This window comes from Pimephales promelas, chromosome 21, assembly GCF_988280905.1.
Source record: "Pimephales promelas chromosome 21, fPimPro1.hap1.1, whole genome shotgun sequence".
In the NCBI taxonomy this organism is placed as follows: domain Eukaryota; kingdom Metazoa; phylum Chordata; class Actinopteri; order Cypriniformes; family Leuciscidae; genus Pimephales; species Pimephales promelas.
In genome coordinates this window covers 17,462,138-17,488,872 of record NC_142789.1, presented here as the reverse complement: position 1 = coordinate 17,488,872, position 26,735 = coordinate 17,462,138, and the positions used below count along the sequence as shown (strand labels likewise).

The 26,735-nt window shown below is 41.9% G+C and overlaps 1 protein-coding gene across 2 annotated transcripts in view; it reads right to left on the bottom strand.

Annotated features, from left to right (window-relative positions):
• The window catches only part of cdh4 (cadherin 4, type 1, R-cadherin (retinal)), a 258,635-nt gene that overhangs the window by 46,007 nt on the left and 185,893 nt on the right, over positions 1 to 26,735 (bottom strand). For both annotated transcript variants that reach the window (XM_089125292.1, XM_089125293.1), the window contains 2 exons: positions 17,425 to 17,580; positions 6,305 to 6,449 (listed from right to left, as the gene is read on the bottom strand). In XM_089125292.1, the coding sequence (XP_088981418.1) occupies positions 6,305 to 6,449; positions 17,425 to 17,580 (301 nt within the window). The remainder of the gene's footprint in view (positions 1 to 6,304; positions 6,450 to 17,424; positions 17,581 to 26,735) is intronic.

Genomic DNA, 26,735 nt, shown 5'->3' with positions numbered 1-26,735 from the left:
AAAGAAATGCTCATTGTTTGATTATATGCCATTGCAGTCAGAGTGGAACAGTTTAAAATGAATAATTATGTCTTGGCTAAACGACTAAAACAAAAACAAACCAAAAACGTGTGCCAACTTTAAAAGCCTCTTCTCTTGCCTCAATTTGTTCTAAGTTGCATGTTTAAAAACAGCAATCAACAGTGTGAAATGTGTTTGCGTGAGTGTGAGGCGTCAGGTGCCGGATGATGCGGCAGGGGGTCCGTCTGGCCTTTAGTCCCCAAAACATGTTTATCGATTTCTGAGAGCTTGTCTCACACCATCTCAAATGTGAGTGAGCAATAAGAGGCCTCCAAATAGAGGAAACAGAGGATAAACCTCATTGCGACGTGGGCAAAATGTCACCCTGTCATTCCGCGTTAATGTCATTCTGTCGCTCCTGTGTTCCCGTCACTTCTGTCATTTAATATTAATGGCCCCGCCGTCCCAGAAAGCCGGTCCGAGGGGAGCGGCCACACGTTTAGCATCGCGTGCGACCTCGCGCGTTTTTGCAGGTTTCTCCAGCCCAGCTGTAACTGTGCGGACTGGAGATAGTGTCATCATTTTGTGACAACACACCTACGAGGGGATAATTGTGGCTGAGAGTTCTATTTCAAAGTTCATTAAGTTTCAGAGCAGAATCTGTCACTATACGCCCCATGAGAAAGAGGAAAAGGAAGAAACGAGTGAAGGGAGAAGAAAAACAATTAAGCCCTCTTCTGATAGGGCTACATCAATTTTTGAACAACCAGAGAGCGAGCGAGCACATGCGGAGGGATGAAGAAGACAAAAGAGTTACATGTCAACTCTGTCGCCTTCAATTTTCAACGAGTGCCATTCTGTAACGGGATTAAATGCTCTTTATGTGTAAAAGTGAGAGAGATGACCATGCAGGAAACAGTTAACCCCTGGGCCTTTTCAATTGCTTTTTAATTTGAAAACTAATTCAATGCTGTAATTGCTTTTCGACTTAAACCACTGAAGCTCAAAATTCCTCCTTTCATTAGACGCATGCTGGTCGGCAGCCTCTCTCTTTCACAGGTGTATAAGAAATTGGGGAGTCATTAGTTTTAACAAGTTTAACATAACCAGCCTGAGAATGGAAACCAACCCTTGCAGCGCCGGCTCGGTTAAAAGCAACTTATCCTTTCCAATCTTTCCCCATTTCAAGGCTGTCTGATGTGAAAATAAGGATCCTTCCCCAACCCAAACATTCGGAATCCATCTCCGTTGCAATTTTCACTCGCTTACGGTACGGATGGATCACAACGTGCTTACATTGAAAATACGACATAAAAGCTCTCTATACAAGGCTGTCCATCCCAGACAAGCTGCTAGCCAGACTAAACCAGTCCTCCAAGCTGTTATCACTCCGTTTTCCACTGCAGATTACACTCAGCACTGTCTCACACCACCCTCACGGTGAGCCTTTCAAAGCAAATCTGTTTTGTCAGGGCCGTAGCCATATGGAGTCCTTTGAGGACTATGAAGAGGCAAATGACTTTTCCCTGCAAAAAAAGAGCCAGAGGCAGACGCCTACTTTAAGTCCATTAAACTGATTGAAACATTCCTCTCTCCTCTCAGCGCTCGCTTTTGCTCTCTCTTCTCTCTCGCGTGTGGACGTCAGGGCCTAATTAACCCCTATAGCCAGCTGTCTGAGACTGAGTGTTGAGTAGCGTCCTATCATCCGCTGTTAGCAGATTTCCTTATCAGTCGTGTGAGCTGGAAGTGTGAAAACTACTTTTTCTAACTGTGCCGCTCTTTTGGTGTGGCTTGTTTTTATCTGCAACAGACAGCGAAAATATCCCCTTGTCGCGGGATATTTAGGCAGGAGAACAGAAAAGAAAGTAAACAAGGATACATGTGACTAAAATACGAGGCAGGATCAATGTTGATTTTGAGGCCAGTAAAATGCTAAACAACAAAATAGTTTGGAAATGGTAGAAAAGAGAGACATCATTTCAATGGATAATTGGCTAGAGCAGTTCGTTTTCTGAACGCTATCACAGCCTGGTGCAGCTGACTTTTTGGCATGCAAATTTTCTACAGGGTATTGAGGGAAAAAAAGTGAAACTTATGGTTAATTATTATGAAAAGTACAAGAAAACTCCCTGTCTTTGAGAATGTGAGAACTGCAAAGCAGCCTGCTGCTTCATAGATTGTTACTAAAACAGATTGTTATAGATAAGAAATATAAGAAAAAACCTGATTTATAACTATTTATTTTGCTAGTATGGACTGTGAATATTCTGTTCTTCTGTACAGAATACTTTTATACACTGCAATCATCCATTCCACAATATCATACCACATCTCTTTATCTGAACCAAAATGTGTATTTCTCTCTAAATATACTCTACTGTCACCAAGCCTATGTTCTATATTCTGGTGTTGTAATATTATCTCACGATTTCCATATATTGTGTCGCAACACATTTTACAATCATAATCAAAAGTATTTTAGAGCAAATAGTTAAACGGAGACAAAATGCAGGATAGAAGGATAGAAGAAAATGGGAAGTACTGATAACTATTGATTTCTGCTAGTCGGTTTTGTCAAGTACTTGAATACTTGTGGTTTATGTTACTGTTAAAAAAAAAAAAATAGTTTATGTCAACAAGTGTTTATTAACTGACAGCCCAATGTTTCCAACAATTACAAAATAAATTGTGTTAAGAAAGACAAGCGGTTGAGCTAGTCGAGTAGTCTATGCCAGCCTTCGTAATACATAAATAAATAAATAAATAAATAAATAAATAAATAAAAAAAACATTGGTGAATGTCATATTTTTTTTTTCTTTGGAATTAATCTTTCAAAATGAGTCCAGAAACACGAATTAAGTTCTGTAAGAGAACCACCATTTAAATTCCACACCTACACACAATTTCTAATGCAAATAAAAGCTGAATTGACTTGACATGAAGCGCAAAATCATATGAACTTATTTTTAGTTTGCAGTTATGCCAATGCATCAGCACTCATAGAAAAAAAAAAAAAAAAAAGGCTGGATTCACACTAAACAGTTTAATTTGATCCAGGTCTGAATCAGCGATGAATTGGATTAAACTTAGATTGGATCAGTCGTTTAAATGCGCAGTAATTGGGTGATTACTTGTGTTTAGGCAGCAACAAACACAATTCAATTACTCTGTGTGTCTACACCTCCAAATAGGTATTTCATTGGCAATGGAATCAGTAATGTATCATTTAAAGTCGAATCCCTCAGCTGAATTGATCTGATAAGTTCACATACATCTGTGGCTGGTGATAAGGACACTTCCTTGCATTCTCCTCTTTGAACGTGGCCTATAGTGCAGGGGGCTGATGGAAAATCCGCTGTAATACTTCAGAGACACTCTGATATGAGCATCTGTTTGGTCTAAGCTTCCCTTGGTGAGTTAAACTGATAAAGATGTTCCTTCAACGTTCGCGTTTAAAATATACAAAACATCTTGTGTGATTAAATCCTTGTGATCGCAGAAGATCAACGGGCAATATTGGCATTGCCATTTTCAAGGCAATGAGATTAACTGCGGTCTCATGAGGGACGAGAGCAGAGTTTAGCTTCAATTCGCCAGGACTTCGTGTATTTAATTCACATACAACATGGAGGATGTCAGCATGGACAGCCTGCAACTGCAACACGTCCGTTTTCCATGGATAATTTACAGTGCTTGTTTGCCGTGGAGCAGACCCACGCTCTACTGAAGGGAAACAGAAAATATTGTGCTGCTCTTTTTTTCTCTTTGTTTATGAATTCCCACGAGAATCAAGTTTTCTTTGAGGAGAGCTCAAAAAAAATAAAGATGAAAGTTTTGTCCTCAGAGGCAAGCTATTTGGGCCGTAACATTACAAAAGTTAGACCCAATCTGACTCATAGCCTTTGCTTTTGCTGCTCAGCCAGTCAAATCTGATGGCTAACAAACCAAAGAGGTGGAGAATAAAGGAAGAATCTGAACCTGTTAAGACACAACGGGAACGTTCACAGCACAGAGAAAGGGGGGATTCACATGAGGTCAATTTCATTAAGAGCATTGTAATTCATAATTACCTTATACAAAGTTATATCATAAAACTCTAGATGGAGTGGGCTGATAGGTCTTTAACACAACCTGCTTTCAATCAAATCGTTATCTACAGGGCACAGCTGATTGGTTCCGGCTGTATTAGTAGCCAATGAGATAGCGTACTCAACCTTAAAGGGTTAGTTCACCCAAAAAAATGAAAATTATGTCATTAATTAAGACCTCCGTTCCACAGTTTAAGATATATTAGATTTAGTCCAAAAGTTTTCTGTCCCTCCATTGAAAATGTATGTACGGCATACTGTCCTTGTCCAGCAAGAAAATACAGACATCATCAAAGTAGTCCATGTGACACTAGCGCGTTAGTTAGAATGTTTTGAAGCATCAAAAATACATTTTGGTCCAAAAATAAAAACTACGAATTTAATAAACATTGTATTCTCTTCCAGTTCTGTGTTCACGCATCCGCAGGATGACGTAAGACGCAGTTGACGTAAGACGTTAACGTTGACGTAAGACATCAGCAGCGTCTTACGTCAGCCGGGTCACTGCGGACAGAACCGGAAGACAATAGAATATTTAATAAAGACGGGGGTCTTATGAGCTTGGAACGACATGAGGGTGAGACATCATTTTCATTTTTGGGTGAACTAACCCTTTAAAGTACTTGAGTAGGGGTGGTTAATCTGTCTGATTTCCCGATTCGATTACGATTATTGAAGTCCCGATTCAATTAGTCGATTTTTAACGATTCTCGATTAACAATTATTTATTTTCCATTTCACAACAATAAACGAAAATACACTTGACCAACATATGATTATATTAGCAGCAGCAACATTTTGGTATTAATTTTTATTTGTTTGATATTCAATGAAAATGTAATGATGGTTAGTGAGGAAATGCACACATGCTTGTTGTCTACTTAGGCAACCCATTATCTTTAAATAATTTTTTTTTTCAAAAGCAATTGTGTTGCATTATGCAAAGATACAAAGGCACCTGGTTCTATTAATTGACAGCATTGAAATGCATTTTGTGATTGCATTCAATTGAAAATCAAGCAAGTTCGGGGGACTTGAAGTACACCCAATTCAGAGAATCACCCAGTAATTCAAAAGAACGGCATTTATCTGAAATAGAAAGCTTTTGTAACATTAAACAATAACGTTCAAAAGTTTGTAGTCGGTAAGAATTTTTTATTTAATTTTTTGGGCGAAAGAAAAAAGAAATCTATACTTTTATTCATCAAGGATAAATTGAGTTGATCAAAAGTTGAAGACATTTATAATGTTACAAATCGATCGTCTGAATCTTTTGTGTGTGTGACTATAAATACTTTGCTTTAAAAGTATAAAGTAATGACCCATAAAGAATTAATGTACAATATATTTTAGTAACATTGCAAAGAACCAACAGGAAAATAAATGTGTGCCTGAACTAGGAGCATACTTGTAGTAAATTAAGACTGGTACTGTACAGTCGAGTGTTTTTCCTCCTCTGGCTGGAAGCGTGTCACATGGCTTCTCATATTTGTCGTGTTTCAGTCGTTAGTTTTATTCTACAAAGCTTACAACTAGTGTGGCTCTTTCCCTTCAACTTCAGAAGCCAAAATATTTCCACATGTCAGCCTAACCAGGAGGGTGTTTAGATCTTGCGCGCCATCGCGCCACAGACAGTCCGGCCACTGCACTTCCGCGATTCAGAGTTACGTCTTTCGCGTCAATATTACGTTATTATAAATATATATGAAAAACTTTTTTTGTTTGTTTTGGAAAATCGTTTTTTTTTTTTTTACATTTGTGAATCCACGTCCGCATCGCGATGCATCGAAGAATCGATTTTTCCCCCACCCTTATTGGATAGCATTTGCTTAGCAGTGCAGCACACTTTCAGAAACCCTCCACCTTCCCCAGCTCCACCTGTATAGATCTTCTGGAGGTAATTCATGTACACTATATTGTACAGCAGCAACATATCTTACTTGCTCACAGCACCGTGTCGTGTATTGACAGTAGTAAGCCCTCTACTTGTTTGCATCTACAGCAACAGCAATAACTTACAGCAGGTTATTCCACCAAGACCAAACTTATCAACACTGACATACCCATTACCACGCCAAACAATGCGAGAGCTGTCATGACAGAAATACTTTTCCTTGATGGCATAAGAAATGAAATTATAAACTGAAAAAATCATCACAACATTGTCATCATCAAGAATATAATTATTACCATGACCTTTATTGTGGATACGTACCAGGTTTGGACCATTCAGCGACTGATCCATTGTAGACCTGGTTCTTGAACTCGGGTCTGTTGTCATTCATGTCAATGACATAGATGAAAAGATCAATAGGAGGCTCCATTTGGTTCCCATTAATATCCACAGCATGGGCTCTGAGCTGTGGACGAGACAACAATAAAAGCACATTAATTAAAAATTCATAATTTGCCCATAACTTCACCTCTACAGAGACTTCTGTGGAAAGCACAGCACTGATATTAAATCAGATTTAAGAAACTCAGAGGCATTAAAGATCTCAGTGTACTCGGCGGAGGCACTGAATGGAAATTACATTCATATTTCAGACATGTTAGATAAGGGATCCGTTGGGAAGGTGTTGCCTGGTTCCTATCTGAAATCCATGAGTTATAATTCAGAGGACTTTCATGAGAAGAGAGTGTGAAATGTTTAGCTTCACAAAAAAAATAAATAAAGAAAATAAATACACACATATAGATGTGTCAAACGATTCAAATATTTAATCGCGATTGATCGCATTGATGTCATAGTTAACTCATTAAACGTGTTAAAAACGTGTTAAGTTTTTGTCTATTCTAAATATCTCTTGATTTCTTTTCGTCCCATTATTTTTTCTAATTTTAATGCTCTTATTAACATGGAAAAGTGGATCAGCTTGCTTTGTGCAAATGTTTTATTTATTTATTTATTTATTTTTATTGAGAACAACATTGGCATATTGTGTTCAATTTCACACTAACATTCTCACAAATGATCTCTCACACAATGTGACGCTGTCCATCAATAAAACGATGAAAGAAATACTGGACATGCTACGATGATGATAGCTAAGTTCACAACAACAAAACACACAGATCACTTTGTTCTTGTCAATGGAACCATTTGGCAACTTTTTAAAAGTAAAATTTCCATTCAGAATCTTATTGGCATCCATTTCAGTGTCTCGTACTAGCCATCCACTCAAAACGTAACGATAACCAAATATTTGGCCGGCTAGTGTGTGTGGTGTGCCTGTTGTTTTGGTTCTGGTCTAGCTAGATCTGCTTGCGCTTTGGTCGACGTAGCAACAAACCGGCGCATACAGTACCATGTCCTGTTGCAAAAGCAAGAAAAAACAATTAAAAGAAAAACAAAACAAAAACAAAGTTTGCTAGGCCAAAAAGGCCATTAATCGCGTGATAAATAGAATTGACGCCATTAAAATGGGCTTATACTGTATAAACACTGTGTATATATATGTATATATATATATATATATATATATATATATATACACACACACACTGTACTGTATATATACATGTATATACAGTTCTGTGCAGAAGTCTTAGGCACACTAGTAGTTTCGCCTCAAAGAAATGGTTTTAAGCCAGTTATTTATATATTTTGTTGTAGTGTCTCAGTAGGAAATATCAGTTTACATTTCCAGACATTAATTGTGCCATTAATTGTAATAATCCAGTGAAATTAGGATTCTGACAACAGCCAATGCTCCACACAGAGGTCGGATCTCACCATCATCGAGTGCATCTGAAATTATATATAGAAACAGAAAAAAAAGAGACTAAGACCAGAAGAACTGCGGCAACGTTTCCAAAAAGACGCTTGAAAAAACCTGCAAAACTAAAAACTATTTAAACGTAAAGGGTACTAAACACATTTATTTGATTTAGTTAACTGTTAAAAGTTAATAACAGTTAATAATAGTTAACTAATTAAATGAATTGTTAAATAAAATCTATTTATGATTATAACAGCATTTTTACACAAGTGCTTTTTCACAATGTAGGCAGGCAGGCACTACCTTCGAGACGTTGCCATATATATATATATATATATATATATATATGCCTAATTTAGTTAGATCTCTGAGAAGCGTGCAAGGACAGATAAAGATTTCTTTATAAGCGTGCAAGGACAGATAAAGCTTTCTTTAATTCAGATAAACAAACCCCTTAAAAACAACAACAAAAAAAGTTTTTTTAGTGATAGAGCATTCCCAGGGGAAACAGGATTAGGAAACGAAAAACAAAAGAGCGAGAGATAGCTCAAGAAATAGAGCGAGAGTGAAAAAAAGAGAGGAATAGATGAAAGGTTTAAGGCTGGATTAACTTCAAATTCTCTTCTTAGAATGTATTCACTACAGAATTACATGTGCACGCACTAAATAAAACTATTATCCTAAAATCCCTCACCAGAATTACATCCCAAATAAGAGGGTCGCATTGCTCCATACACTATACACAGGAACATCGAGAATCTATATGCATTTCTGCAGTAATACGACACCTGCCGCCAAAAGCTTTCATTTAATATTGCCCCAAGACGACAGGTTTTTGTTGTGCATGGCAAAACTAACTGTCAAGCGAACAAATAAATAAAGACGCACAACAGGAAAATCTGTTTCCTCAGCTGCTGTGCTTAGCATTCTGCAAGGGTTGGCTGTGTGTGTGTGTGTATGTGTGTGTGTGTGTGTGTGAGAGAGAGAGAGAGAGAGAGAGAGAGAGAGAGCATGTAGATATGTGTGAGATTGTCTGTTGTTAGTGGCTGAGACACTGCATCTTTGATCTGCCGACCCACGAGAGCGTGCGGACTGCAAATGTGTGGCTTAATGGCATTATTAACATGCTAGCTGACAGAACTGAAACATTAGACAGGGACAGAGAGAGAGGGGGGCAGAGAAACAGAGAATCCTTCTCTAGTTCTTTATCCCTTTGTTTATTTTCTTCTCTTGCCACTGTGTCAAAGCCATCAACTCTTAAATTCTGCAACACACTAGTGGTGGGAGACTTGTGGGCAGTGAAGAAAAACTATGGTAAACTCACGCAATGAGGGCAAACTAGAGATAGAGGGTCAGTGTCATGCCTGCAGCACATTCACCATGGTCATTTTTAGCATAGGGAAGTGTTATGTACCCCCACGGCACCCCTTCATCATTAACATTATCATAGTGGTCATTATTACAAGACTCACTTTTCAGTGTGATAAAAAAAAAAAAAAGTAATACTTTCATTTTGAAAGGATGCATTAAATTGATCTAAAGTGACGGTAAATACATTTATAATGTCACAAAAATAATATTTTGTGACATTATATTAACTTTCTATTCATCAGAATCCCCCCAAAAAATGTATCACCATCTCAAAACAGCAAGAGATAGCGCAAGAACGAGATTGAGAGTGAAAAAAGAGAGGGATAGAGGAAAGGTTTAAGGCTGGATTAGCTCCAAAATTCTCTTCTTGGAATGTATTCACTACAGAATTACATGTGCACGCACTAAATAAAACTATTATCCGCAAATCCCTCACCAGAATTACATCCCAAATAAGAGGGTTGCATTTCTCCATACACAGGAACATCGAGAATCAGTATTCATTTCAGTAGTAATACGATAAGGATACTGATACGATATTCTGCGGTAATAATGTTTCTTGAGAACCAAGTCAGCAGATTAGAATACACCCTGAACACTGGAGTAATGGGTTTGCAATCAAATTAGACAATTTAATTGAGAAATATACAAAAAGTTTTTTAAAATGTAATAATATTTCACAATATTTCTGTCTTTTTGATAATATAAATGCTGCCTTTGTGAGCAAAAGAGACTTGTGCTAACAATATATATATTTAAAACTTATTGAGCCAGTGTATTAGGAAAACCAACTTTTTGTAGCACTTCATTTTACAGTCCTGTTCCCCATGTACATACTATGTACTTATGATAGTAATTCCAATTACTGGATAATATAGGTGCTAAATCTAGACCCTACACTGAACCTAACCTTAAAACGTGTAGTTACCTTATATTACAGAGTACTTTCTTAGGTAAGTACACTGCAAGAACACGCAAATACACATACTGCAACCAACTTATTTTATTATTATATATATATATATATATATATATATATATATTATCTTTTCAATGACATTCATTGATAATTATTACACAATAAGAGATTTTGGAAGCATTATGGAAGTAAAGCTAGTCAATTTTCATTTTATATTGACTTTAAACATACATTTTCATTTTATGTTGGGTAGCTCATTAAACATCCAGTTGCTGTTTTGGTTCCTGAGGGAGTCATCACTATTGTTAACACAAATGTTGTTAACCATGAGCCATCACTATTGTTAACCTCAGGTTGCTCCAGGGGGATTGTCCTTTTAATAAGTTCATGACTGCAATCAATTGCAGCACCGGAGACACAAATTCTGGCCCTTGTGATGTGCTGATAAACAAGCATTGCATTCTACTCAAGAAGGCTCTAATTGAACCGGCCTCCTTCTATGTTAGGCAAAAAGCAATAGGTACTGTATAAATATGGGCTGTCTGCACTAGAACAACCAGAGTTAGTGGTATTTGTGAAAAGATATCAAGATGCAGATATGAGTTATCATATGGATACTATGGATAATATGGATATTATGGTGAGTAACAGTAGGGCTGCGTAAGTCAATCGCTGCACAACCCCCACGGTGCTCATACGACTATCGTCCTGACTCAATGAATGTAACCATCACAGTTAGAATCATACACATTAGCTCTCCCTAGTTGTCTCCCTACCAATATAAAAAAATCAAATAAAAAATACAAATATAAACCGTACTAATCATCAATGAATACATAAATGATAAACATAATACATGAATGAGTGAAAGAATGAATAAACAAAAACAAAATATAAAACAGGGTGTCATTTTTATATTCATTACTTTACCTATTGTATATTTAAAAATACAATTAATTTGTAAATATTTAAGTTTGGACATACAGTAAACATCATGATATTGTAAAATATCTGCAATTATCAGCAGGTATTACTTTCAAATAATGCGTCGCAAAGACGCATTAAAATTGGTCAAAAGTTACAGTAAAGTGGACACTGATTTGATCTGCCTTACTTCAGATGGACGATGAAGCAATTTTATTGTGTTTATTTTCATTTTATCACTGTGAAGCTGCTTTGATAAAATCTGTATTGTAAAAAAGCGCAATATAAATAAAGATGATTTGACGTGACTCGAGTGTAATAGACATTCAGTTTTATTTAGTTTTCATGGACTTTTAGTTGGTATTCATTAGTTCCTGCGATGCGTCAACAACACTTTGGGACCGCTTTCAGCGTGAGTGCGTTTGAAGCATCTATGTCAACTAGTCCGATGGGAAAAATTACCGTCAAGACGTCATGACCAGGAAATGATAAAAGAGCATGCGGTGCAAACCGGCATTAGCTTCTTTTGCCTCTGCAAGCGATCTGTGTCTCTGTCTGTAATATTTACTGTTGTCTGTGATATATATATATATATATATATATATATATATATATATATATATATATATATATATATATGAAGAGTTCAGATGCAAAAGCCTCTAAGTGCCATTTGAAATTTTCTTCTAGAATGATCATTTTTATCAAGCTTGTATATTTAAGTTCAGTGATTTCACTTAAATGGCAATGATAATTACCTATTAATTGTTATTTAAGTGAAATCACTGAACTTAAATATACAAGTTTGATAAAAATCATCATTAAAGAAGAAAATTTCAAATGGCATTTAGAGGCTTTTGCATCTGAACTCTTCATATATATATATATATATATATATATATATATATATGGCGAAACAACCCTGCCAACGCTATTGAACGGGTGGACACACACAAGCTTTGTGTAGTTTGTTTGGGAGTGGAGTATGCGGTGTCAGCCTTCGAGGGGGCTGATTGCCAGCATTGTGAGATGCTTCTGCTTCGCATGGTCCGCTCCCACCTGGCGCTTTTTGAAAGCGGCCAAGCTCGCGTTTCTCAGGGTACAGGACCCGCGTCTGAGGCAACGTGGAGAATGCATTCCTGGGGATCGCAAAAGGATCTTTCAGAGGGGTTGGAGACGGGTCCTGTGACCTTATCGCCTTCCTTTTCTGGGAAATCCGGTGCTCTCCCTCTGGTGTCGGAAGCCCGCCCTGCGGTTCCTTCTTCAATGCTTCAGTGCTCTAGCTCCGAGCTCCGTGTGTTTGCTTTCATAAGTGAAAGCAAACACATGGGGGATAGATATTCACCACCTATTTCTCTCGCATATAAGGAGCTGGTGGAAGTGAGTACTAGAGCTGTGGATAAATTACATATTGATTGGACAGCTGAGAAAAGAGGCGCTCGTCCCAAAAGCAAATAAGGTGAGCGTTTTCTTACATCTAATGCGTCACTTCCACCACAAGGCCTTCCCTTTTTTTCCGATTTGCACAGTGAGCTGTCCAGGTCGTGGAATAAACCGTACTCATCCCAAGTTTTCAGCCACCAGGTTCATATTTATTCAGGCATAAGGGGTTTGAAAGAGTACGGTTATGAGTCGATGCCCCGGGCTGAAAAGACGCTCGTGAGCTATCTGTCGCCCGGTTCAGCATCGTCTCTGAAGGCCTCTTTATTCACTTCAATGGGAAGTTTTTACTTCTTGGTGTCACCAACGCCAGTGGGAACCAGTTAATTGTTCGGTTAACACAGTACTCGAGTATCTACAAGAGCGTTTCTCAACAGGTCTATGTCCTTCCACAACCAAGGTTTATGTGGTGGCCATTGCGGCTTCCCAAACCCTGGTGGTGGTACATCTCTGGGTCGAGACCCCCTGATTACACGTTTCCTCCGTGGCACACAGAGGCTGAGGCCTGCAACTCGCACTAGGTTGCCGGCTTGGGATCTGGCGATAGTTTTTGAAGGGTTGTCTGGTGTTCTCTCCTTAGATTCAGTCTCAGAGAAATTTCTCACTTTGAAAATTGTTTTTCTACTAGCTATCTCATCCCTTAAGAGAGTCAGTGAGCCCTTCAGGCCCTTTCGGTTTCCCCCACAAGCATTGAATTCGCATTGGGGATGGTCAAGGCGTTCTTGTTTCCTGAACAAGGCTATGTTCCTAAGGTGCCTTCCATTAGCCCGAGGCCTATTGTGCTACAGGCCTTGTATCCTCCTCCATTTACTTCTCCGGACCAGGAAAGGTTGAACCTCTTGTGCCCAGTATTGGACACTTATGTTCATCAGACTTCTACTGTACGTTCAGGAGATCTGATCAGTTGTTGGTCTGCTTTGGATCACCCAAGAAGGGTCCTCCAGCTTCCAAGCAGACAGTCAGCAAGTGGATAGTCGAGGCTATTTCTCTAGCTTATGAGTCCTCTGGCCTGCCTTACCCTTTAGCGGTCAGGGCTCACTCTACTAGGAGTATGACGGCTTCTAAAGCTTTATTATCGGGAGTTTCTCTTCAAGACGTTTGTGATGCGGCGGGTTGGTCCTCTCCTCTCACATTTGTCAGATTTTATAGCCTGGACTTGGAGGCTGCCCCAGGGTCTCAGGTGCTTAGTGCTTAGTGTGGTGTGACAACAGACGGACACCCATGGATTTGAAAGTCTGGCAATTTGGGTATTCTCGTTCCCAAAGCGTTGTTGATGCATTGCGAGTTCCCTTGAAAAGGGAACAAGACGATGCGTCACCCTGCCATACTTCCTGGATCGTAACCTGAGACGTTTTCCCTCATTTCCGCTCCCGCTAACCTTTTGCTGTCATGGTTACCTTATGATCTGTCATTCTGTTTAGGTGTGTATACCGTTATCATTGGCACTTCAGTTCATGTGTGTTTCTCTTGTGTTTTTCGGTCTCGTCTATCCCAACGAGAGTAGATACGATTATGTTACGTGGTACTTTTCTTCCTTGTTTTGGATATACCTGTGAATTATAATTAAAGACTATCTTTGAACAGTTCTTCATCTTCGCCTGCCTTGTCTACCACAAACTGTGACAAAGACATTTATAGTGATGCAAAGACTTCTATTTCAAATAAATACCGTTCTTTCTATCATAAAAAATGCGCAAAAAAGTGTCACTGACAATAATAACCTTTATCAATAATTAAGCACCAATAAGAATTGATAAAAATTCTTCGATTCTGAAGGATCAGGTGACACTGAAGACTGGAGTAATGGCTGCTGAAAATTTAGCTTTGCCATCACAGAAATTTGTATTATTTTAAATTTCACTGTAATAATATTTTACAATAGTAGCTTTTACTGATTTTTTTATCAAATAAGTGCATACGAGATGGTGATAAGATGCGTCTTTCTTTTATCGACCCAAAACTTTTGACGAGTAGAGTATATGTGAAGAGTTCAGATGCAAAAGCCTCGAAATGCCATTTGAAATTTTCTTCTTGAATGATGATTTTTATCAAACTTGTATATTTAAGTTCAGTAATTTCACTTAAATAACAATTAATAGGTAATCATCATTGCCATTTAAGTGAAATCACTGAACTTAAATATACAAGCTTGATAAAAATGATCATTCTAGAAGAAAATTTCAAATGGCACTTAGAGGCTTTTGCATCTGAACTCTTCATATTATAAATATTATATATACATAATATGTTAAATATAATAATAATAATATATATTTTATATATTTATAATTTATAATATATTTATAATTAATAATAATATATTTTTTCTTTTTTTTTCCCACTGAGCATGCCACAATGCATTCTGGCATTGCCCTCTCCATGGAGGATCTATGCAGTACGATCTTTGATTTTGGCCCGAACGAGGTATCTTAAGAGACAGCATAATTAAGTGACCTACCTTTGGGCGGCCTACAGTATCATTCCTCCATAGGCAGCTTTCTATGTTTAGAAAAAGTATGCACTCGCGCGCACACACACGGCCTCTAACTTAACCACCACGGGTGCTGACTTATTCAGATATGCAGACACACTCACGCACACACCTGGTGAGACAAGCCGAGCCGTAATTTAGACTGATAGGTAGACGCACGGTGCCAGATCATCTACTGCTCAATGGACCGGAGAGTTAAGAGAAAAGAGGAGTGAGAGAGAAAGGGAGGCATAAGTCAAAAGTAGGAGCCGCAAACTGAGAAGATCTCGTTTTATAGGATCTAAATATATACTAAGGGCCTATTGACACTTCCTGCAAAACAGCTGAGATAAAGAGGCAGTCATAATTGTAAGGAACAACCGTGAGAATCAAGAGCAATGTGTTGTGTTAGGAGAATATGAGTGAATGACAGTCGAGGGGAAGATGTGGCAGAGGGAAGGCTGGCTGGCAGCCTTGCTTGTGACAGAGGTGGGGTGACAGGCAGAAACATAAGGGGGCAGGGTCGCTGTTTGATTTGATTCCCCAGTTGAGTTGATGCATTGGGAGTTGCATACTCATCACTTGTGACAATTCAACACTATTTTATTCCCGTTCTCTCTCTCTCCCACTCTCTCATCAGCACGTTGCCACTGAACCTTCGTCTAATTGACAGTTTGACTAACTGAAAAAAAAAGAAAGAAAAAAAAAACTGACGTGTCAAAGCAATTCTTTTCTTTGTCTCTAGCTTTTCTTCACATTATTCATAAAAAAGAGCCACATAAACAGAATAGCAGGAACAAAAACAAAACAAAAAAAGCACTCAACAACTGACGCCAGCCAGCAGGTCCGAAACGATTTGTTTTTAATGCATTGAAAGCCGTGTGAATAGACTTAATTGCACAATGAAATATGAATTTTAGGATTTCTGCAAACTTTGCTTGGCAAGTATTACAGTAGCTTTACTAAGTCTGTAGTTTTGTCTTTGATATAGGCTGACAAGACAACTGCTATTGTTTTTGATGGCTACAGCATTCTGGAACCAATCAGGTTTGCAATCAAGTCAGATCTCTTAGCTTGTCTGATTAAAAAAGTGATCCTGAAGCGCCAATAACAGTTATACAAAATATAGATTTATGTTCAGTTTATATATCCAGTACACTGGCAGCAAAAATGTATTTGGCTACATAAGCCACTATATATTTAACCTAGAAATCTACACTGTAAATAAATAAATAAATAAATATTTGTTATCACAACATATTTTCTTTTGTCAAATCAACTTAAATAATTTATTTAGTTGAGATAACTTATTATTTTGAGTTTCTGATGATTAAATTAATCCCCTTCATTGTATTAACTCACTTTATCCAGTTCAATCAACTTAACATTTTAAGGCAACCATAAGGTTTAAACTAACAATATTTGGTACAGTGTTGTAGCGTAAACAGTTACAGTTACCGTTTACTGCCCTTTGTTCTGTCAATCACACACCAGACAAGAAGTGCCACGGCGAGCTGTGGCAAATGAAAAGAAAGTCTCCTACTACCATTTTTGAAAAATAAGGTCGTTCTTTCCAGCAAATCTTAAATTTAAAACCAGAATATAGGGCCTCATATATTTCAAGAGGGTTACCAGCAGTTGTGTTTAGGGTTGGTTAGGACAGTATATCTATTAAATATAAATAATAATAAAAGGTCCTAGAAATGTGATCCTAGGACTGAGGTCCTGAAACTTTAGCGTCCAGTATTGCGGGAATACTCTACTCCACACATCCCCAAAAATGACCTTGAGGCCATTTAGTTTAAGATGATTAAAAAGGTGTTGGAAAAGGTTTTGTTTGAAGAGGTCACTTGGTTTAATATTATAATTGAATAAATCTATTGTACACAAGTATGTGTTTCAGGTATACTATACGTCATTGGGACAAAATATCACCACAAAGAGGGAAATATGAGAAATCCTTGTCCTTGCAGGGACATTTTTTGGTCCCCACGAGGAAAACAGCTTATAAATCATACAGAATATATATATATATATATATATATATATATATATATATATATATATATATATATATTTTTTTTTTTTTTTTGAAAAAGTTATGTTAAGGGTTAGGAGATATAATATACAGTTTGTACAGTATAAAAATCATTATCATCATGCATGCACACACAAAAATATGTTCAACTAACTGTGATTTTTTTGTCTTCATTTAGCTCCCGTATTTTGTTCTTTATTGCAAAGGGATTCATATACTTTTAAAAGTGCCTCAAGTGTCCAAATACTGTCCAAATACTTTTTGGGATCACTGCATATTTTAAAACAAGACAGTTCAGTTCTAGTTTTATTCCAATTGGCAAAAGGCCATCAACTCTTGCTAACTGGAGCATGTTTCCTAAATGGGTTTGAGGCCAGTTCCACTTTAAATAGGATCTGAATAGGGCAAAAAATGATCTTCTCGAGCCAACTCTGGAAAGAGACGCACTTACATGGTAAGAGGCTCTCTCCTCTCTGTCCAAAGGTTTAGTGACAGACATTTTCCCAGTCACAGGATCAATGATGTAGACGTCACTAGGAGGCTGGTCTGCTCCGGCTCCTGTTATACTGTACCGGATCTCAATCTCTTTGTCCTGGTCCGATCGAATCTGAAAACATAAAACAACAAAATAAGTAGAGTTCTATAGACAAGAAAACAGAAGATGCTCGATTTGTTTAAATTTGTTTATTATTTATTTTTGCTTTCAGTACCAAGATTTTATGCTGGATACCAACATGATTTAATGTACAAACTTAACAAAACAAACCTTTAAATCTAGCATTAAAGTACATTAATACTGACATGAACAACAATGAAAAATAATTAAATGACAGGCTGAATAGTGAATAATAGTGAATTTTGTAAATGCATTAACATAGGAAGTGTGATTTACCCGTCAATGGAACAAACACTGGGTCAAATATAATATATTAGACATATTATTCAATAATGCTAATGGTTTTCCAACAAAATTGTATGGTCTATTTTGACAACAGCAAAATAAATAGGAAGTTCTTTATTTTAATGTGTCCCTGTTACATTGTAATTATATATTTAGGCACGAAGTAATATGAATTAACTACATAGGATGAGGGTTTTGTTTAGGGTTAGTTTCATACAATTATGCATAATTTATAGGTATTAGTATAATAAATCCATGTAACAAGGTCCCAGTAAATTAAAAGTGTTACCGAATTTATCATCCATTTCCATGTTTATTTTTCTATGCATGATTGTATGGTTATTGCATGATTGTTATTTCCAGGTCAGAACAGACCAAATACCTTGAGAATGCCTCATTTACACACTTTGATGACAAATGTCAGATAATTTCCATATTTATGCAATCAATGTCTAAATGTTTTCTGAAAACATTCTCTCACATTTCCACGGACACTTAGTTTACATTCTTTCAAGTTTGCAGAAATATAGGGCTGCTCATATTTTCTGTTATGATTGCACCGCACAACCGATTCAATCTTTAGGCTTCAGGAAATTAAAAAAAAAAAAAAAAATGTCAGATGGATAATGTGGCAGTGGCATGTGGCGTCAAAAGCTTGTTTATTAATCAAAGTCAAGCCACTGTTGCTTCCACAACAGTAAATGGTATTCAGCATCAGGGTTTGATGCTTGACAGTTGGATAAAAAGTGAATTGGGCCATTGATCACAATGATAATGCTTTAGCAGACACTTTCTCTCAGCTGCGTGACAATTGCCTGCCATACAAACCCGACTCAATAGGCCTGAGAACAACGAAAACAGACAGAATGATAAAGGACTAAAGCGACATAGACTCATTTATTAAAGTGTGTATATTTGCTGTTAAAATACTTTCTATCTCAGCTTTATGGGCAGAGACAACAGTTAAAATAACTACGAGTCTGATTTCCCAGTAAACACTGTGGAGCTGGATGCAACAGTGAAATACAGTAAACTGTGGGTGGGGCCATCCATTAATCTGACCAATGGGAGAACAGAGGGAGGGGCCAGGGAACAAAAAAGCTGCAGTTTGGAGTAATGGGCGTGCCAAAAGGTTTATCATTGGTGAAAAAAAAAAAAAATCTTGTTGACAACTGCGTTGGCAAATCAGCATTAACCATATATATAAGTCATTATGTTTAGACCGGAAGATGATGGAAATAGGATGTGGTGTGATGCTTCATTTGGTAAGATTAATTATGGAAAAAGTAATGCGTTAAAATGATTCATTTTTGAACATATTGATTTTATACAACAGTTCAATAAACATGGTTCATTTTGTGTTACATTTTAGACACAGTATTGTCTTTGCTCAATTTCCCCAACAAAATAGCCCCAGAAATCCCACTTCAGAACTGTTGTGCAACACACAGAAGTATTTTGTTATTGAATGAATCCAGCGTTTTTTAATGAATCGATAATTCAGTCCAATAATTCAGTGACCCATTCAGAAAGACAGTCTTACTTGCTTAATTCCTGAATGAATCAGCCATTTGAATGAATCGGTTGAATGAATGACTGATGACTCACTCATTAAAACAGTGACTTGCCTTACTGGCGCTTTGATAGTTTCCTGGTACAATTTCATTTTTCAATAATTAAATATTTAAATATTCATTTTTTTTTACCCATTAAATGCATAGGTCAGCCACATATGACAGTTTTGCCATCACTTACTCCCCCTCAAGTTGTTTCAAACCTGTATGAATTTCTTCCTTCTGTTGAACACACACACACACACACAAAATAAAATAAAATAAAAAATATTGATAACCAGACAGTTGACGGTATAGCCATTGTTCCCTTTCGTAGTCACTTCGAGTTACGTCAGAAGTGACGGAGATTGGGGGTTTCGCATAGAAAGCCAATCCTCTTCGAGTATTTAAACACGAGCCAATGGCATGCAATGCCTTGGGGCTGCGGAAATTTGCATAGCGTACTCCGCCCTACTCCGTGAGTATAAAAGGAGGAAGTGAACGCAACCGCAGTATGTCTTCGCTGAGGAGCCAAGAGAACCTCTTCACTCCTGAAAGCTATTACAAGACTCTTCGAGACGAGCGTCCTCTTCAGTGTTGGTGTGACGGCGGTACCCAGCGAGTTTCTGCATTGCCTGCGATCTGTGCAGTGGTCTGCCAGACTTTGCGCTTCTCCCTGGTCGCCTCAGCGCTGAAAGAGTGAATTTCCTCCTCTCTGTAAAAGAGCTACACGCGGCACGTCTTTTTAAAGACGGTTCGCCCGTGTTCTTCTGGATGCGGTCGATTTCTGTCGTCATCTGATGGTCGCGATCGCTGCTCTGTATGCCTGGGCATTCAGCATGCAGCAGCAGCATTCGTGGATGACTCATGTTCCTGCTATGGGGACATGACCATCTCCACACTGAGGTTAAAATATATATATATATATATATATATATATATATATATATATATATATATATATATAAAAAGATGTGTATATATATATATATTTTATATATAAAATATATATTTTTATATATATAAAAAAAAAAAAAATCTCACTAGAGTGAGAGCCCCGGTCCCCCTTACTCGATCGGCTTCCTTCACGAAAGGGGGCCCGTCGACCGGGGACCCGGCGAATTAACGGTGACGGTGTGGCATAAAGCCCCGACGATTTCTCGGGCCACACCTCCCGCCTCAGTGCGTGAGCCAGCGAGCGTTAGTTCGATTCAGTCGGCTGCCTCTTCAGTGGTACCGGCTGCTTCGAGCAGCGCTCCAGATGATGATGTGATGTCGATCGCAGCATCACTAGGCGGGCTACAGTCCTCGGGAGATGAGGATGCGGCTGCACTGCCCCCTTCGGGAGAGCCAGCGCTGCCCGTGTCGGATCCCGAGCTGACGGCATGCTGTCTCAAGCCGCTGGGAGTATTGGGTTAGAGTGGCATCCTCCATTCTCCCCCGATCTCTCACGGAGGGATAATTGGTTTTTGGACAAAGCTGCCGCCGCGAGGCCACGGCCAACTCCATTGCCTTTTTTTTCCCCGAGCTGCATGCGGAGTTATCGCGCTCTTGGGGGACTCCTCTGTCCACTCGAGAGCGCGATCTCTCCCCCGCCTTTCCCCCCTCGATGGGGGGGCCGCCCGTGGGTGCACTGGGATGCCCCCGCTGGAGCGTTCTGTTGCGATACAGCTGTGTCCACAGAGCGCCTCCTCCGTGGTCCTCCTAGGCACCCATCCAAAGCCTGTAGGTTCTCGTCTGCCATGGCGGCGCGTTCCTATAGAGCGGCGGGACGGGCGGCCTCCGCTTTGCATGCGATGAGCACTGTGCAAGCGCAGATGCTCAGAGATATGCTCGAGGGCGGGACTGATCCAACGGCATTCGAAGATTGCGGTCCGCCACTGACCTTGCTCTCCAAAAGGGCAACGAAAGTGGCCGCTCGCGCCGTTGGTCAGGTGATGGCCACTAGTGTGGTCCAGGAGCGTCAACCTGGCAGACACTCGGAGCGCTGAGCGGATTCGTCTGCTCGACGCCCTTCTCTCCCAGGTTGGCCTTTTTTGGCGGTGCAGTCGAGAACTCTTGCCCAGCAGTCTCCACTGCCCAGGAGCAGACAGAGGCAATCAAACATGTTCTGCCCCGACGACCAGCTGCTGCCTCCACCCAGTCGTCGGCACAGATGCCTCCCGCTGCTCGCCGCCGAGGACGCCCCCCCGCGGCTCCCCTGCCTCCCGCCCCGCCCCAGCAGCAGCCTTCATCCGGGCCACGGCGTGGAGGAGGCCGCCGGCAGGCGTCACAGCCCCCTCAGGCCGCACACCCCGCTAAACGCCAGGTAAGCGATGATCCTGATACGGGCTGCTCAGTGATGGAGTTGAGTTTTTCCCCAGGAGGCGGGAGCAGGCCCCCTCCTGCCCCCGGTGGAGGGCCGGGGGGAAAATCTTTCGTTTTCAGTTCCCGCTGCTCGCCCACGGGTGGGCAGCGCCCTGAGTTGGTTAAGAAGGACTTGACATCATCACTGAGCCCACAGTCTGGAATGAGTGCGCTCGACATTCCAGTGCGTCAGCCCACACATTCCTCTCTGTCTCTGAGGGTGCGGAAGGGTGCGAGTGTCGTCCCCGGGCTACGCCAATCCCTTCCCCCTCTGTCGCCAGACCTCCGGCGGAACGGACCCCCGTGGAACGCTCCGCTTTCCCTGGTCCCTTCCGTCGGGGAGCGGGCTTCGACGCATCCGAGCTGGGTCATCCCTGCACGCGTGCCAGTCGACCCGCCACGCTGCCCCTCCGGGGGGACGTCTGTGGTTCACATGACCCCGTTGGCTCACTTCCTGGAAGCCTGGCTAGTGCTTCCCGGGATATCCCGCTGGGTCATCAGAATGATCAGATTCGGCTACGCGATTCAGTTCGCACGGTCTCCTCCCCGCTTCAGGGGAGTTCGCTCCACGATAGTTGGTGGCAATGCCCCAATCCTGAGAGCGGAGATTGCGACCCTGCTGGCGAAGGGTGCAATCGAGACGGTCCCTCCAGCCGAGGTGGAGTCCGGGTTTTACAGCCCCTACTTCATTGTCCCCAAGAAGACCGGTGGGTTACGACCGATCCTGGACCTGCGCATTTTGAACCGTTCTCTCCATCGACTACCGTTCAAGATGCTCACGGCCAAACGCATTTTCGAATGTGTTCGGTATCAGGATTGGTTTGCAGCGATCGACCTGAAGGACGCGTACTTCCAGGTGTCCATCTTACCTCGACACAGACCGTTTCTTCGGTTTGCCTTCGAGGGCCAGGCATATCAGTACGCCGTTCTCCCATTCGGGTTAGCTCTGTCCCCTCGCGTCTTCACGAAGATCGTCGAGGCAGCCCTTGTTCCCCTTCGCGAACACGGGGTTCGCATCCTGAATTACCTCGACGACTGGCTGTTACTAGCACACTCTCGAGCTCAGCTTTGCGAACACAGAGACTTGGTGCTCCGGCACCTAGCCCGTTTGGGCCTTCGGGTCAACCGGGAAAAGAGCAACTTTGCCCCGTGCAGAGGATCTCTTTTCTCGGCATGGAGATAGACTCGGTCGCCATGTCCGCGCAGCTCACGAACGAGCGCGCGCACTCACTGCTGGCTTGCCTTCGTCAGTTCGAGGGCAAGAGTGCGGTTCCACTGAAACTTTTTCAGAGGCTCCTGGGGCATATGGCATCCGCGGCCGCGGCAACGCCGCTCGGTTTGCTTCATATGAGACCGCTTCAGCTGTGGCTTCGCGATCGAGTCCCGAGGTGGGCATGGCATCGCGGCTCGCTCCGAGTCCCAGTGACTCCGGCATGCCGGCGAACCTTCTTCCCGTGGTCGAACCTCAGCTTTTTACGGACAGGTGTCCCTATTCAGCGAGTTTCCAGACATCTCGTCGTCTCCACGGATGCATCTACCACGGGTTGGGGTGCCATGTGCAATGGGCATGCAGCCGCCGGTTCCTGGACAGGAGCCCAGCGCCTCATGCACATCAATTGCCTCGAGCTGTTGGTAGTACAGCTCGCCCTGCACCGCTTCCGAGCGTTGCTCAAGGGCCAGCATGTGCTTGTCCGCTCAGACAACACTACGGCAGTAGCGTACATCAACCACCAGGGGGGTCTACGCTCACGCCAGTTGTCGCAGCTCGCCCGCCACCTCTTGATATGGAGTCAGAAGCACCTGAGGTCCCTTCGTGCAGTTTACATTCCTGGAGACCGGAACTGGGCAGCCGACGAGCTGTCCCGGGTCCGTCCCCTCTCCGGCGAATGTCGACTCCATCCCCAGTCGGTCCAGCTGATTGGGACGAGTTCGGGGAGGCACAGATAGACCTGTTCGCCTCTCGGGACTCGTCCCACTGCGCCCAGTTTTATTCTCTGACCCGCGGCACTCTCGGCTCGGATGCGCTGGCGCACAGCTGGCCACGGGGCCCACGCAAGTATGCGTTTCCCCCAGTGAGCCTCCTTGCACGGGTGTTGTGCAAGATCAAGGAGGACGAGGAGCAGGTCTTGCTGGTAGCCCCTACTGGCCCACCAAGACGTGGTTCTCCGATCTCTTGCTCCTCGTGACAGCACCTCCTTGGCCTATTCCTCTGAGACAAGATACTCTCTCAGAGACGGGGCACTCTGTGGCACCCTCGTCCCGATCTTGGAGGCTGCACGTGTGGCTCCTGGACGGCACGAGGCAGGTTTGAGTTCGCTGCCACCTGCGGTGGCGGCAACCATCACTTCCGCAAGAGCGTCGTCCACGAGACACCTTTATGCGTTGAAGTGGAACCTCTTCGTCAATTGGTGCTTTTCTCGCGGAGAAGACCCCCGGAGATGTTCGATCAGTGTCGTGTTTTCCTTCCTGCAAGAAGGGTTGGAGCGCAGGCTGTCGCCCTCCACCCTTAAGGTTTACGTCGCGGCCATTGCCGCTTCTCATGAAGCAGTGGAAGGTAAGTCCTTAGGGAAGCACGACCTGGTCATCAGGTTCCTGAGGGGAGCGAGGAGGCTGCATCCGCCTTGTCCTCCCCTCGTACCCTCTTGGGACCTCTCGGTAGTTTTAAGTGCTCTGCAGAGGCATCCCGTTGAGCCTTTGCAATCGGTAGAGTTAAAGTTTCTGTCCTTGAAGACAGCACTCCTGGTTGCATTGGCCTCCATCAAGAGGGTGGGGGACCTGCACGCATTCTCCGTTGACGAAGCGTGCCTGGAGTTCGGGCCGGCTTACTCTCACGTGATCCTGAGACCCCGGCCTGGATATGTGCCCAAGGTTCCCACCACTCCCTTCCGGGACCAGGTGGTGAACCTGCAAGCGCTGCCCCCGGAAGAGGCAGACCCAGCCTTGGCACTGCTCTGTCCGGTACGTGCTCTCCGCACCTATGTCGACAGAACGCAGTGTTTCAGGACCTCAGACCAGCTCTTTGTCTGTCATGGAGGGAGCCAGAAGGGAAGGGCTCTCTCAAAGCAACGGCTGTCCCACTGGATTGTGGATGCCATTGCTTTGTCTTACCAGCAGCAAGGCCTTCCGTGCCCCCTTGGTGTGACGGCCCATTCCACTCGGAGTGTGGCCTCCTCTTGGGCTTTAGCGCACAGCGCCTCGCTAACAGACATCTGCAGAGCTGCAGGCTGGGCGACACCCAACACCTTCGCCAGATTCTATAATCTGCGAATTGAGCCGGTATCCTCTCACGTACTCGTTTCGGCCAGTTCTGGATCCGCTCAGGTGTCTTCGCTTGCTCGCCACTCCACTCCCCGGACTGGATAAGTGCGATATTTCCTCAGTTCTTCCATTGAAGCCTTGAGTCCTCCAGCACCGACGATGCGGGCACCACTGCTGTGGCTCTGGATGCTGGCTAGGTGCCTCCATGCGTACGGTTCCCCCTTGGTAACCGTCTCATGTGTATTATCCACTGTAAGCCTCTCTGAGCATGTGTCTTCCCTTGGCAAGCCATCTGCCACCCCTGGAGCTGAAATTAGTAGCCACCTGCGGTTGGTGCTCCAGTGATTCCATATGTGTTCCTATGTGGCCATATGTGTATTCGTAAGTCCTCCCTTCGGTAGGCAGCTGGTAGCATGTCCCCTTCGGGATATGTTTCCCTGTGTCTAAGTCGGATCCCCTAAGGAAAACAGGTAAGGCTCGGGGGTTTAGACTTTCGCAGGGCACTGGAAGACAGCCTGAAGTTGGCGTGATGGCACAGACCCCCAATCTCCGTCACTTCTGACGTAACTCGAAGTGACTACGAAAGGGAACGTCTCGGTTACGTATGTAACCCTCGTTCCCTGAGTAGGGAACGGAGACGTTACGTCTCCCTGCCACTTCTGCTGTATCGCTGGGTAGATGCCGAGTTCAGTCTTGGCTCCTCAGCGAAGACATACTGCGGTTGCGTTCACTTCCTCCTTTTATACTCACGGAGTAGGGCGGAGTACGCTATGCAAATTTCCGCAGCCCCAAGGCATTGCATGCCATTGGCTCGTGTTTAAATACTCGAAGAGGATTGGCTTTCTATGCGAAACCCCCAATCTCCGTCACTTCTGACGTAACGTCTCCGTTCCCTACTCAGGGAACGAGGGTTACATACGTAACCGAGACGACTTCCATGGTATTTTTTTCCCTAATATGGAATTCAATGGGTGCCATCAATCACAAACAACATTATTTCAAAATATCTTCTTTTGTGTTCAAGAGAACAAAGAAAATCATACAGGTTTGGAACAACAATATTTTAATTTATGGTGAACTATCCCTTTAATACCCATTTAAAACTCGTTAATCTCATAGCATTATTTATGCAATTCTAACTGCATTCAAGCCACCGCTCTGAGCAGCATTAAACAGTCTGTGTAAATACCTGTAAATGCCACTTCAGATGCAGATTCTGAAAAAAGTTAGATTCAAATCTTAATCGCTTGACAGCACTTATTACAACAGCAAATAAAATAATTTTATATTTTGTTTGCGTTATATCTTGCAGCTGTAGTCATTATTTTATTGTAGTTGAGAAAAAAAAACAGTGACTGTATTTGCATCAAAGCCTTTAGAGTTGACATTCATATCATTATCAGACATCATAGGTGTCCATTTTGTGAATGAATGAATGAAATATACGTACTTTCAAATGCAATATTTTTAATATCATTATCGCCATTTTTACCGTTAAAGAAGGCACACCTATTGTCTATGTTGGATTTATCACTTCCTTTTAATAGCATTTAAGCTTACAGCACATCTTTATGTGGAACAGGCAGCTTTCGCAACCAATTGTAAAGACCTTGCGGCCTTTTGGCATGCCCATTACTCCAACCTGCAGATACCCCCCCCACTTGCTAAAAATAATTCCAATTATGATGCTAGTGTAACAGAAAT